The sequence below is a fragment of the Electrophorus electricus genome, chromosome 6, assembly GCF_041902795.1.
Source record: "Electrophorus electricus isolate QZ-2024a chromosome 6, ASM4190279v1, whole genome shotgun sequence".
Taxonomy (NCBI): domain Eukaryota; kingdom Metazoa; phylum Chordata; class Actinopteri; order Gymnotiformes; family Gymnotidae; genus Electrophorus; species Electrophorus electricus.
The window spans coordinates 29828494-29842959 of record NC_137502.1 but is presented as its reverse complement, the minus strand read 5'-3'; the positions used below and the strand labels follow the sequence as shown (position 1 = coordinate 29842959).

General features: G+C 47.8%; 1 protein-coding gene across 8 annotated transcripts in view; it reads left to right on the top strand.

Annotated features, from left to right (window-relative positions):
• Window positions 1-14466, top strand: part of atp9b (ATPase phospholipid transporting 9B) — a 31817-nt gene that overhangs the window by 6475 nt on the left and 10876 nt on the right. For all 8 annotated transcript variants that reach the window (XR_014124261.1, XM_081716354.1, XM_081716350.1 and 5 more), the window contains exons 4-15: window positions 235-348; window positions 460-568; window positions 949-1007; window positions 1614-1665; window positions 2852-2946; window positions 3969-4049; window positions 6308-6383; window positions 7529-7605; window positions 11615-11775; window positions 11961-12103; window positions 12276-12388; window positions 13936-14184. Coding sequence is in view for 7 of the 8 variants with exons in the window: in XM_081716354.1 (XP_081572480.1) it covers window positions 235-348; window positions 460-568; window positions 949-1007; window positions 1614-1665; window positions 2852-2946; window positions 3969-4049; window positions 6308-6383; window positions 7529-7605; window positions 11615-11775; window positions 11961-12103; window positions 12276-12388; window positions 13936-14184 (1329 nt within the window). In the remaining variant the exon portion in view is untranslated. The remainder of the gene's footprint in view (window positions 1-234; window positions 349-459; window positions 569-948; window positions 1008-1613; window positions 1666-2851; window positions 2947-3968; window positions 4050-6307; window positions 6384-7528; window positions 7606-11614; window positions 11776-11960; window positions 12104-12275; window positions 12389-13935; window positions 14185-14466) is intronic.

Below are 14466 nucleotides of genomic sequence, written 5' to 3'. Positions count from 1 at the left end.
GGGGGCCAGGAACAGCAGGCAGAACATAACTGAACAGCGTGTGAATGGAGCAGGTGGGATAGAGAGCTTTAGTCCGGTCGGCTCTTAAACGCAAAGGAAAATAAGTGTATGTGAAGGGTTTTTCCAATGCAGTCCTGCTGTTGGACAACGGGGTGCCAAATTTCAAATTTGGCGAAAATTAAAAAATAAAATTTAAATGCAGTCATTTGTTTGTCCTTGTCTTCCGACTTCTAGGTTTTGTACCAGCAGTTCAAATTTTTCCTCAACTTGTATTTTTTGGTGGTGGCTTGCTCCCAATTTGTTCCATCGCTGAAGATTGGCTACCTGTATACCTACTGGGCCCCACTGGTGAGTTCAGCTAACCCAGCATTCACTGGAACTCCTCACTGTCTAACACAGGCCTGCCCCTTATTTACAGGTTTAATGCTTTATTTCTCCTCCCCTCCCCCCGTCGCCCAGGGCTTCGTGCTGGCCGTCACCATGGTGAGGGAGGCCGTCGACGAGGTGCGCCGCCATCGGAGGGACAAAGAGATGAACTCGCAGCTGTACAGCAAACTCACGGTCCGAGGTGACTCACTAACTGACTACAGCCCAAGGTGGCAGCCTCGGGGCCAGCCAGTGATTCCCCATGGTTACTGTCTCATGTCTGATGGCATTTTCCTGAACCTGCTAGTGAACAGTGAACATGCTGGGTCTGACACATGTCTATTCTGATCAGATTCTAAACATTGTCCTTGTTTGTGTTATGTACACTGAGAGCTCTTTGTATTGATTTTCCATTATTAAGGGTGACAGTCATTTTTTTGCTCCACTTTATGGTAGTCATAACAACGATGCTATGACCATTAGCCTTGGAGAGGATGATCACTGTGAAACAGGTTTTCAGTCATGCGGAGTTGGTGAAAAGGTCTTAACATTGTCTCATGGCGTGTTTTGGATTCTTCTCAGGTAAAGTCCAAGTGAAGAGCTCAGACATTCAGGTTGGAGACCTCATCATCGTCGAGAAGGTCCATTGCCGGCTCCCTCCCCCCATGCTGTCAGCGTGGGCCGTTATGTCATGCCATGCGATCCGTCACATGACAACCTGTCATTCTTTTTGTTGTGCATCGTGTTTCTCACGGCACGTGGCCCAGTCACTTTAATTGCTTGCGGGCCACATGACCTTGTTCAATTATTCAAAAGCGACCTATGCTATAGTAACTAAAGTTACTGTGCTGATCCCACACCTATGGCCCAGCAAGTGTTTCTGACTCAGAAAATGGTGAACATTGACATCCGTGCCACCGATTTGATCGTTTGGGTCATAATTAGTGATGATATAAAGATGAGTGATTGACACAATGGTGGGCGAAAAAGTAATTTCATTTGTTTCATGATGTTGAAGCAGCTTAATGCCACGTAGCTGTCCTTAAGAACACTTGGCACTGGTGTAAACAAGATGTTCACAGTCCTAATGAAGTACTTAGCGAGCCTTAAGAATTCTCATTTTCATATCACAACCTGTTGAAGGTATTGCGATAATGATTAGTAAGTGATATATTGTACTTTTTTCTGTGTATGTATTTGAAGGGCTTATACTGATGAGCTCTGTGCCATGTGGTTTTGTTGCGCAGAATCAAAGAGTTCCAGCTGACATGATCTTTCTAAGAACCTCAGAGAAGACTGGTAAGCCTTGTATTGGCCTCTCTTACACCCACTAAATCATAATACCCTGTTCCGTCTATGTTTTCTGTACTGGTGAAATATCACCAGGTGGCCTTATTATTGCGGCGATTATTGCGTTGCAGTAGCATTAGCAGAGAATGGTAAATCAATCGTGATGATGTATTAGGATCAAGCCCATTTGCTCTTTTTATGGTCATCTAATATAGTTTTCATGCTCTCAGCCCATCAGAGTGTTTGTAGAAGTGCTCCGGAAAAAAGGGACAGAGATGGATAAAAGTGCCAGTGTGCATTTTGAGGGTCTGTTGCCTCTTCACTGAAAATCAGCCCATCAGCATTCTGTACGGACACACGGGTCCTTGGTTCTTTTTCCCCGGTACAGTCAATCGCTTTGTATTCAGAAACCGAAGTAGAGGGGACTAAAATGCAAAACCTCTGGTAAATTTATAGCAGAGTAAACTCCTATAAATTATATTGAGGACTATTGCAAAGGAAGGGATTATAGCTTTTTCAATCAGTCTTTCAAGTGCCAATATGGCTGCAGTGTGATGAAGTTATTCTACTTCTGCACATCGACATGATTTACAGTAGTTATGATGACCTTGATGGTTTAGACTGTACTCATGTAGTCATCACTGAAGTGTTTTTAATAGATAAATCTATAAATAGCTGCTTGTCATATTTCTGTTTAACTGTTAATTATAATGGCTCAGTGTCACATGATGATGCCTTGGGAACCGAATGTTTGTGGCATGTGTTTATTCTTCATTTGTCTGTCATAATAGTGCTACAGGCTACTCCATAGGGGAGGTTTAAACTGTTCTTTAGTCTGGACTATCTGGAATCTTTCTTTGTCTGGCTTCTTCAGGAATTGTGAGTGATATCAAGAATATAGGGCGGTTCCGTGTTGAAGGTCTTTGCGGTGTGTGGACAGGTCAGAGTTGAAGGTCTTTTTGGTGTGTGGACAGGTCAGAGTTGAAGGTCTTTTTGGTGTGTGGACAGGTCAGAGTTGAAGCTCTTTGGTGTGTGAACTCACAAGCTTTCACAGGGCAATCCACTCTCAAGAACTTTACTGTGGCTTGATATATGTTTAATTTCAGAGACAGAGCAGATCACTGCATAACTGCATAAATATAAAGATACAGGAATAAAGTTTGTGTGTGTGTGTGTGTGTGTGTGTGTGTTCCAGGTGCATGCTTTATCAGAACGGACCAGCTTGATGGAGAAACAGACTGGAAGCTGAAAGTTGCCGTAGCCTGTACTCAGAGGCTGCCTGCAGTTGGGGTGCGTACCTTTCTTGTGCAGTAACGACCTGAGATTGTCACTGCACCCTCAGCTTTCGTGGATGGCACCGCTAACAATTGAGCAAGAACTCACCATCACTCAGCCATATACTAGTGCTGTCGGTGACACTACTTATCCGTGACTCGTCCCAGCACTAACGCTGCGAGCACGGTAACGCAACGGCTAGGTGCCATGGCCGCTTTTCGCAGTAACTTTATCGCAGCTCTTGCGCTCTCGCGCCCTCCATTGCACATTTACCTGGCCGGGTTCGTGTCTGATATCACCGTGGATCTGATTCGGTGGCCAGAGTCGGAATGATTCCACACGGGCCGGTAACTTTATCCAAAGAGACAACCAGATTCTGTTGAAGCGGCCGTCTTCACTGTGCCACCCGCGTGGAGACGACACCCGCCTGGAGCACGAGTTCAGATTTGTATTTGGCTTTCCGAAACCACTTAATGTGATCACAGAATTAAAATTTCAGCAAGTCATCGAATGGTTGCTGCTGTGTAGGAGCTGCAATGGACAGGTCGGGTTTCTGTAGGCCTTTACGCTTAAATATTCTCAAGGTGGAAACCTTTTTTGTTTGGTTTGGTTTTTAAGATGGGCTTTAGATTTTATTCGCTTTGGCTTCTTTCATCTTGGCTTTGAAGCTGCTTTGCTCAGAATTACTCATTACTTGTGATGTTTATTATTTAATCATTAGCTATATTTTTGCTACAGTTGACTATTATGATGCAGGATGTGAGATATGGTCACTACACTCCCCCCCGATGAAGATTTTGGACGCTTGGTAGTGCAACCCTGTGCGGCTCTATGAAACAAGGCAGTGTAAATCAGACTTGTGTCTTTAGTCTGACTGGCCAGTCATTTAAAACCTGACGAAAGCCACAGAGGGAGTGATAAGGTAACTGCTTCAGATTTGAGTTTTATTCACATGCACATGTTCACTGTTGTGTGTGTCTCCTTGCTTTGTGTGTGCTTGTGTGTGTGTGCTTGCATGTGTGTTTGTATTCCTGCAGGATTTGTTCTCCATCACAGCATATGTTTATGCTCAGCAGCCTGAGCTGGACATTCACAGTTTTGAAGGGAACTTTACTCGGGTAAGGAAGATCACACTTTTCCCTCCTTGCCTTAAACGACAAAACAACTTTTACCAGTTGCACTGTAATTGGTGTGTCATCAGTTATACAATATGCCAGGAATGTTAAACTGCGACAGAGTTCTTTGGCATCTGTTTTCCCCCCGTCCCATTATCTAAGCAGTGCTGCTTATTAACAGCAGATTAGTGCTGAGGAGAGAGAGAGAGAGGCAGCCTCCGCACACAAAGCCAAGCTTTGTGTGGAGTCTTTCCTCTTGGCCACACAGAAAGCAGAGGATGGAGGTTATTTCCTGTGTTAATTCACCCTCCCTGAGCCCATATCGGTCAGCTCCAAGCAAAAGGCAGCAGCCCAGGTTCAGGTTGTCGCCAGCCTAGCACTCGCCCCGTCCTGACCTGGCGCCCGCACAACCCACACACGACACCTCTTGGTCTGCTTCTGCATCACGGCTGCCTACTGCCCCACATGGGTACTCACACAAGTCCCTCACAACCCCCTTCATGATGTTCTTCACCTCTTTGGTTTCAGCCATCCGTGCTTATTTGTAACAGGGTGGACAGAATCGCACGAGAACACCTTTTAATGCAGCCTTATTGTTGACTATTTGCATTATAGTGTAGTGTTTCATGTGTTGATGGTACAGAGGTGACGGTCCATTGTCTGTGTTCATAGTACAGAGGTGACTGTTCATTGTCCTTGTGTTGATGGTACAGAGGTGACGGTTCATTGTCTGTGTTCATAGTACAGAGGTGACGGTTCATTGTCCTTGTGTTGATGGTACAGGGGTGACGGCTCATTGTCCTTGTGTTGATGGTACAGAGGTGACGGCTCATTGTCCTTGTGTTGATGGTACAGAGGTGACGGCTCATTGTCCTTGTGTTGATGGTACAGAGGTGACGGCTCATTGTCCTTGTGTTGATGGTACAGAGGTGACGGCTCATTGTCCTTGTGTTGATGGTACAGAGGTGACGGCTCATCGTCCTTGTGTTGATGGTACAGAGGTGACGGCTCATTGTCTTTGTATTAGCGTGAATGTCAGTGGCCATCCATCCCCATAGCTGTCCCTCACTGTTTTTTCCCCTCTTCATGGTTTTGAGCATAAGCAGTATATGTCTGCTGAGCTGTCATAGTTATCATATCAGACAGGCCATTCGATCTGTAACCTGAATGAACCAGATGCTTTCTCTTCAGATTCCTGCATTTAAGAGGTTGTGTGTGTGTGTGTGTGTGTGGTGGGGGGATGTTAGTATGGGTTGATTCCATGGGTTATGCCCTTTAGTCTTCCTCTAGGTTACTGCTATCTTGTATGACTTAATCATGGGTATAACCAGGTTTATAAGAGGGTTGGGTGATAAGGTTTACTTATATCACGATAAAATACGATATTTGAAACCCTTTTGTCATTTGATGGGTTTTGACCTTCTTGTAGGACTCCAAGAGGTTCTTTTCCTGTAAAGGGATATTTTCATGTGTGTGAATTTCTGCTTTAGATATTGACTGTTTTGTGCAGCTTTTTAAAATTTGTCTTAAGTCTGTAGCTTCTGTGTCAGGACTTTCTTTCATTTCTTTTTGCCAACCTCTGCTTTAGTCAGTCGCAGTTCCCCGAAACATAATGCGAGCACAACAGAATTAACTTCTCATTTAGCTGGACATAAACTTGGCATCAAAGAAGCTTTGTTATTTGACAGTAGGAGATTACTACATCTGCTGACCAGATATAGGCAGAGGAGGAAAGCTGTGCATTTCTGTGTGTGTGTGTTTGTGAGTGTGTGTTTGTGTGTATGGGTGTGTGAGTGTGTGTTTGTGTGTATGGGTGTGTGTGTGTGTGGGCGGGTCGCTCTGGGTCGGTGTATTTGTATCTAAATAACAGTGTGTGTATGCCTCATTCTCACTATCTATTATAAGCCTTTTGACACTTGCTAATTAGAGATCATTTGGGTTCATCCATCCACAGCATGTTGTGTGGACAGATTAATTACACAATGTAATTTAACAGTATATTTCTGTTCGTGCAGTAAACTTATGAACTGCCCAACTCAATGGGGCTGTGCTAAAGAATCCTTTCCAAGATAATCTTTGCCACTATTGTAAACAAGGCAAATGGAAGTAAAAAAGTAAAATAAACTTCCTTTTTCTTTTGAATGGATTGTGTTTCTATTCTGGTTAGCAGTGCACACTCTGGAAATCATAAGTGCTCTTGTATTGGTAGTCTCTCCCTTGTGATGCCGGCGCTGTTTAATCATTCTCGTTTCGCCCTGCAGGAGGACTGTGACCCTCCCGTTCATGAGAGCCTGAGTATTGAGAACACTCTTTGGGCTAGTACTGTGGTGGCATCTGGTAAGCATACACCCCTTCCTCTCCTCCTCTCACATACACACGCCGACCACGTTCATACCAGCATACAAAGGGAAGCAAACAGTCCGGTGTGCTTTTCAGTTTCAGAAACACGGGGTCGTGGAATGGGCGGCATTGGTCAAGTTGCTGTCTGTTTGTTGTTTTCTTGAGGACAATGCGGCGCGTCTTGAAAGGTTTCATAATCGTCTGCGTTTCACAGACGATCGTGACTCTTCAGCGCAGACTGCTCGGCATTAAGCCAGAGAAACATGATGAGCTGCTAATGGGTGCTGAAGCAGCGCCCTCGCCGCCACTGCCACCGCTGCCTCTTCTCCCCAGAGCGCTGATCTGGGATCAGCCTGGCCACTCCGCTTTCACTGCTGCCTACAAGGGCCGCGAAGGGGGAACCCGACCCCAATCGACCAGTAAAGCTCTGCCGCTCCCCGAAGCCCTCCTACTTGTGTCAGAGATCACCTTTACATCGACCCGTGGTTGCTTCTTGCTCGGTTCTCCAGGGCCTTGAGGTTTCTCCTCGCCCCAGTCCCCCGTTCCTTGCCCTGTCCTTGGACGGAGTCGCCCCCGCCCCCCTCTCCCTCGTTCCATCCTCACAGTTGGACACCTGACATCATCCTTTCTTCCATGCAGACTCAACACAAGATCCCTGCAGATGGAAAGCGATATTCCCTGCAGTCCTGCGCCATTAAAAAAAAAAAAACCTGTGGGATCGACTCCGGTGCATGCTGGCGTACAGCTGAAGGTGTCAGACCCTGGAAAAAAGAATAGACATTTGTCTGCGGATTACACCAAAGACAAAGGCTTCTGTGTTTCGGAAAGTGCAGTGGATAGATTGAAGGGCTCCGTTTGTGTTTGGTTTGATAATGGTGTCACTTGTTTCATCTGCTACTTGTTTCCTCTAATGAATCTGTCAAGTACCACACTGCAGTATTGATTTGACTTTTATTAGGCTTGTTTCATAATTGCTCAATTTTAGGACTCAGGCCTGTTGGATCATTTGTTTTCATCTCAGCCTCTGGAACAGCTGTTACAAAATGGTTTGTTGACCCAAATGCTTTTTCTATCAGCTAATTGGAGAACTTTGATTAATTCTTGTTGTCTGCTGTTTTTTTTTCTTGTTCTCTCCCTCTCAGGTACTGTAATAGGCGTTGTAATATATACAGGAAAAGAGACGAGGAGTGTGCTGAACACATCTCAGTCAAAGAACAAGGTCGGTCTTTCATTTTTGTGTGTATTCACAAATGAGGGTGTCTGCAAATGAATGTCAGGGGCAGTTGGGGTACATCTTTAATTAAGTATTTTCTCTATGTGGATTCACTACCATTTCACTACAGATAGGTGATTTGACAAAAACATCATATACTAATTTTCACGATGCAGGATTTGTTTTACAATATTAAATTCTTCTGAGTTGATCTAATAAATTGGATACTTTGCACCAAGAAAAAAAGGTAGCGTTTTAGTGTCACATAAAAAAATGCTATGAATTTAATAAGGTATACATAACAGTGCTATTTATGAAATTCATGGAAAAGTAAAACAACAAATAAATACACAACAAAAATAAACTAAATATAATATTGACATAATCCAGATATATCCAGTTGGCTACTTGGTTGCTATCCAGTTTCAGTTTGATGGTGTGAAATCTCTGTTTACAGTCTTTCTGTAATTCTTTCAGAATTAAACTTGCTGATAGTCAGTGTTTGTAGAACTACTGACCGTGTTCACGAAATGCTAAGAAAAGCATCTCATGACAGGTCGTCACAACAACAATCATATTACCGCGTTGTCCACCCATGTATTTCACACACCGCCACTGAGCCCTCTCGCCAAAAGAGAACACAGTAAGCTTGCACTGGAACCGAGTCAGTAGCTAGAATGTCTGGACAGGTGTTCTGTCCTTGCGTTTAATGATAGATTTAGACGAGGACAGTCTCAGATGTACTGCAGAGATCAAAAAGTTCTACATAGGTTGTGGAACTGTTACAGCGGTGCCTGTCTGTGTAGTGTAGCATGCTATAGGTCTGGATGGAATCCACGTTTCTCATCCCCCCCACCATGGTCGGGTCTATGTTGACAGCAAAGACTTCAGCTGAATCGCTGAGGTTGGGGGTCTGTTGAGGGGTGCACCACCCCACGAATTCCGACTGAGTGGAATTCAATATCTCAGGGAGCCCGTGTCAGACGTGCCGACGGGGAGCACGAAATGGCGGCCCGGCAGTCGATACAGAAGTTGCACCCGCCGCTCACTATTTGTCTTGACACTGTACATGCTCAGCTCTCACGTGAAGCTGCTGACAGCATGTTGGCTTTTGCTTCATTGTGTGTGTGTGTGTGTGTGTGTGTGTGTGTGTGTGTGTGTGTGTGTGTGTGGCTTCTTTAATATGGAAGGGTGTTCTCTGTGATAAGGATCATGCTGCCATCAGTTTGAGTGACATGACCATGCTCTAGGTAGAGTGTCTGTTCGTCACAAGAGAGTGAGTAAACAGGGCTGTGCAGTCTTAGCCTGCTGCTTATCATTGACGTGACACTTTTGCAGTTCTCTACAACCGCTGAGAACTTTTTGTGGGGTGGTTTTGTCACTCTAGGAGTCACTCACACGCATAATGTGTCATAATGTGGGTACTGTACGCATGGCTATCTTTTACAGAGGCTCCGCGCTTCTCCAAAGGGGAAGTAGTAAATGCTAAACTTAAATTCAGGTTTAAACATTCGTTTAAAGCATTCAAAAACCTGCAACGAAGGAAAAGAAAAATACTGGAAAGAAATGTGGACGTAGTTCTGGTTTACCACTTAAGTGCTCATGAATACACATGATGCCAGAACTGAGGATTGCAGAACACTGACCTGAGAAATGTTTGAAGTGAACACAACACATTTTGGTCAAGACATTTCCCCAGACCACACACTGAGCCTATATATATATATATATATAAACTTTATATATATATATATATATATATATATATATATATATATATATATATATATATATATATATATATATATAAAGTTTGTGGTTTTTTTGCAAATTGTAGTCCAATAGGTCTCCCCATAAGCTGACTTGTCCCAGTCGTGCAGACCTCAGGATGTGTACCATATCATTATCCGCTTGTACATCCACAACACTTTGCTTGTTCACTAGTTCAATGCCATATTGTTGCAACACACTCTCAGGCCCAATATAGTTGATGGATTTCAGCTCGTGAATATTCATGCGGCATCAAGTCGTCATCGGATTTCACACATGAGGAGCGCGGGCGGGGGCCGGGCCGTTCCTTTCACTCGAATTCGGCCTGCTATGAATGGGGAGGAATATGCGCTCTGCGCTCATTGATAGCATCTTTAGCTCGAGGTAATGGAGACTCTTTCTTCAACTCGGGCCGCATGAATAATGACTTCATCCGATCCCGATCCCAGCCTCGCCAGGATTTATTGTTTCGGCTTCATAAAGGGGGATTCCTCGCTTTCAGCCGGGAACTGCGTCTTGTGTCTTAATTTTGCTTCATTCTAATCCTCCCCCCCCACCCCACCCTCCCTGTCTCTCCCCCGCACCACCCCCGCCCTCCCTGTCTCTCCCCCGCACCACCCCCGCCCTCCCTGTATCTCCCCCGCACCACCCCCGCCCTCCCTGTATCTCCCCCGCCCTCCCTGTCTCTCTACCACCACCCCCGCCCTCCCTGTCTCTCTACCACCACCCCCGCCCTCCCTGTCTCTCTACCACCACCCCCGCCCTCCCTGTCTCTCTACCACCACCCCCGCCCTCCCTGTCTCTCTACCACCACCCCCGCCCTCCCTGTCTCTCCCCCGCACCACCCCCGCCCTCCCTGTCTCTCTACCACCACCCCCGCCCTCCCTGTCTCTCTACCACCATCCCCACCCGCCTTGTCTCTCCCCCCCCCACCCCCGCCCTCCCTGTCTCTCCCCCGCACCACCCCCGCCCTCCCTGTATCTCCCCCGCACCACCCCCGCCCTCCCTGTATCTCCCCCGCACCACCCCCGCCCTCCCTGTCTCTCTACCACCACCCCCGCCCTCCCTGTCTCTCTACCACCACCCCCGCCCTCCCTGTCTCTCCCCCGCACCACCCCCGCCCTCCCTGTCTCTCTACCACCACCCCCGCCCTCCCTGTCTCTCCCCCCCACCACCCCCGCCCGCCCTGTCTCTCTACCACCATCCCCACCCCCGCCCGCCCTGTCTCTCTACCACCACCCCCGCCCGCCCTGTCTCTCCCCACCACCCCCGCCCTCCCTGTCTCTCTACCACCACCCCCAGCTTGTAACATGGTGCAGGCAGGAAGGGGCCGCTCAGCGTGCGCCTGCAGCCAACACCTCTCTCCCGAGCTCGCCCGGCTCAGACTGGGACGCCACCAGTAGCAACCCCCCTTTTTTTGTCCTACCCTGTCTCCCCCTCATTTTCAAGAAGCTTCTTTTTTTGTTGTTTTTGGGTTGTTTTTTTCCTTCCCCCCAGAGAGCCACGTTGTGTGTTGCTGTTTTTATTGGCATGCTAGGATGAAAGAGCCCTGTGTTGTTGGGAGGCCGTGCAGCCGGAGGAAGGACTTCTTTTTGACATAATTTTCCCACATATTCCATTGGCTGAGGGGCGCACTTGAAAATGAAAGGGGAAGCTCGAGTGCTTTTGTCGGAAGGGCCGTCTCTATATGGAAGCGTTCCACTTTTTATTTTTTGCCTGTTTTGCCTCTAGTACTTTTCATTGAGATTGAGCAACAAGCGGGAGGTTTATGCAGAAATGCCACTCATCTGCGTCTTTATGCACACAAACACATATGCGTGCGAGCGCGCCTATACACACACACACACACACACACACACACACACACACACACACAGAGCATGAGAAATTCTGAGGTTTTGCACTTGACTGAGTTGTTGATGGACTCATTGTATGGGGATGTGTTATAAGTGGCTTTTTCTTTATGTGTTTTGAAAGATGATTAATTCTGTTGGGAAGAATTTTTTTAGACATTCATACCGTAATTCCACATCACCCAGACAGGGAGAGTGAGTGAGCTGGAATTTGAGCTGCATTCTTTAAGCTGACTTGGTACATACCTGGTGCTTTCAGAATTATCCATATGTTAAAGTGGCCATGAAAAGAAGTAAAAGCTTTGTACACGCCTGCCCTCCCTCCCTCTCTCTCTCTCTCTCTCTCTCTCTCTCTCTCCCTCCCTCCATCCCACTCTCTTTCCCTCTCTCAGGTAGGCTTGCTGGATCTGGAGCTGAACCGTCTGACCAAGGCACTGTTTCTGGCCCAGGTGGTGCTGTCCGTTGTCATGGTAGCACTGCAGGGCTTCGTCGGACCCTGGTTCCGGAACCTGTTCCGCTTTGTGGTTTTGTTTTCCTACATCATCCCCATCAGGTAGACGGCTTTGGTTACACGCCCTCCACCTACACATCCACAGAACTGTTAGGCCAAGACAGGGCCACAATCTGTATGAACCATGAACACAGCCAGTAAAAGAACTGAAAGTGAGTTTTATAAATCTGGCTGGTGTTAGAAATTAAGACTCCACGTGCGTGTGTGTGTGTGCGCTCCACAACCAGCCTGCGGGTGAATCTGGACATGGGCAAGTCGGCGTACGGCTGGATTATCATGAAAGACGAGAACATCCCTGGTACCGTGGTGCGGACCAGCACCATCCCCGAAGAGCTGGGCCGCCTGGTCTACCTGCTCACCGACAAGACGGGTACGGCTGCAATGCACAGGCCTTGTCTGAGGGAGGGGCTCCCCGAGTAGCACCCAAGCGCCCCGGGGGGGGCGGCCTTTGGGCCTCTGTCACTACGCGCTCGGCTGCTGCTAATGCGTTGCTCCCGCGTTTCTCCCTTACGCTCACGGGCGTGTCCCCCCCCCCCCCCCAGGCACCCTCACGCAGAACGAGATGGTGTTCAAGCGCCTCCACCTGGGCACGGTGTCATACGGGACGGATACCATGGACGAAGTCCAGAGCCACATTGTGCAGTCCCACGCGCAGGTGAGACAGCAGTAAAACACAGAAAGCTTGGTTCTTCTGTCCTCTGGTCATGTGATCTCCGCCTTCACACACAGACCTCGCACTGAACACAAAGTGGCGCGGCAACAGATGGACTATAGAATTAAAGGCAAGGTGTAAGTGTGTAATAAAGTTCCACATTAATAATAATGAACAGTGATTCTTCCACTTTATTGTTAAAGAGAACTATGTGCATATGTGGTTGTGAGCATGAATGTGTGTGTGTGGTCTGTGAGTTGCATGTATTCTGTTCCAGCAACATGGTGGCCTAGTGGCAAAGCCATAGACCCCATTGATTTCTATGCCACAGCGCACAGCCCTTTATTACTGAAACGACGACATGAGTGACAGCTTAACTGGAAGTGCTGCAGCCCCAGAAATCCATCATTTCCTCATTATAGAGATGCCCCAGGGGGAGGGTTCACGCCGCGCGTAATGAAATCTGGGCGAAATTGAATTAGACAGGCATCAATAAACATAATGTCGTTTATTGATGACTGTGGCCTCATCTCGTCTGTGCTGGCTGCAGTCATGTGTGAGCTCTGTGTGTGAGTGCTGTGCCTGAGAGGCCAGAGACAGTGAGGGCCATGTTTGGCCCTGTGGAAGCCAGGAAGGCTTTCTTCTTTCGCCAGGTCGTTGGAACGGGCTCGCTCTTTGGCTTGGAACGAAAATGTTTGGTTGTGACCTGTGGCTCAGGCAGCGAGGTGCAGGGTGGAGGGTTATAGAACGTGGCCATGCGCACAGTGTGAGATTGGTGGGTTGGAGAACGTGGCCAGGTGAAGCGGCTTGAAAAGGTTGCAGGGCAGTGGGCTTCGCCTCTGCCAAACTTTGTGTGTGTGTGTGTGTGTGTGTGCCCGTGTTAGGGGTGAGGGGAGGCGTTTGTTTGAAGCCTGTCATCTCTTCTCCTCAGTGGAGCTCTCTGAGGGAAGAGGAGGCTAATCAGGAAAAATCACCTGCTCCAGTGGAGCAGAGCCCCACACACACACATGCACACACCACGCACACACACACACACACACACACACACAGAGAGACAGAAATGCAGCACTCGCAGCAGCTGGAGGTGTTGCAGCCTCCACGGACAGTTATGACAGGGGAAAGATGAATGATGTGTCTCGTTTGCGTCCCCCTTAGTCGGGTAGTTAACTGGTAGTTAAAGGCAAGGCATGAACATCTGTGACCTTTCTAAGATGACACCACGTTTTCCGTCCGGGATGTCTGAAAGCAGCAGCTCTGTGTGCTAAGAGGAGGACATTTTAGACGCACTTTGAAGGTTCGCTCACTTTGTTTGTGTACGATACAGAGCATGGTACGTACTCATGGAAATCTTTTTTCATACAGTTGTCTTTTGCTGATGCTTTCCCCCCTTTTAATGAAATAGTAATTAAAAGACTGAAATTATTGCTTTTGTAAGCCCACACAGAGTTGGGCATGTCATTTGAGCCAAGTGTTTTCACACGTATTTCTGTGTGTGTGTGTGTGTGTGTGTGTGTGTGTGTGCGCGCGCGCATGCCTTTCCGCTCCTCCAGCCGTGCTCGGTTGCATCCAGTGGCACTGGTGCCTCTGCCACGCCCTCCCACACGGCCACGCCCTCCGCCCCCAAGGTGCGCAAGAGTGTTGTAAGCCGTGTGCACGAGGCCGTTAAGGCCATCGCGCTGTGCCACAACGTCACGCCTGTCTACGAGACACGCACCGGCATGGCCGAGGCCGAGGGCACTGAGGCTGACCAGGACTTCGGCGACCACAACCGAACCTACCAGGCCTCCAGCCCTGATGAGGTCAGTGCCCTTGATACAACACCAAGCCCGGAGGTCCAGGCTACGGAGGCTTTCTCTCGGCTTGTTCAGAGCGCCTGGCAGAGAACGCACAGATTAGACTGGATTGATAAAATTAATAGATTGAACTGAGTGAAAAAAGCAGGGCTGTGTCTGCATCATACTTTTGGCCTTGTGTTAATCCCACACAGATTAAAAACTCTGGGAATCTAGGCGTTTTCCTTTTTGTGGAAGGATAGTCCCCACTCAGTGTCCCTGAAATCCGACTCCATCATTCTACGATTT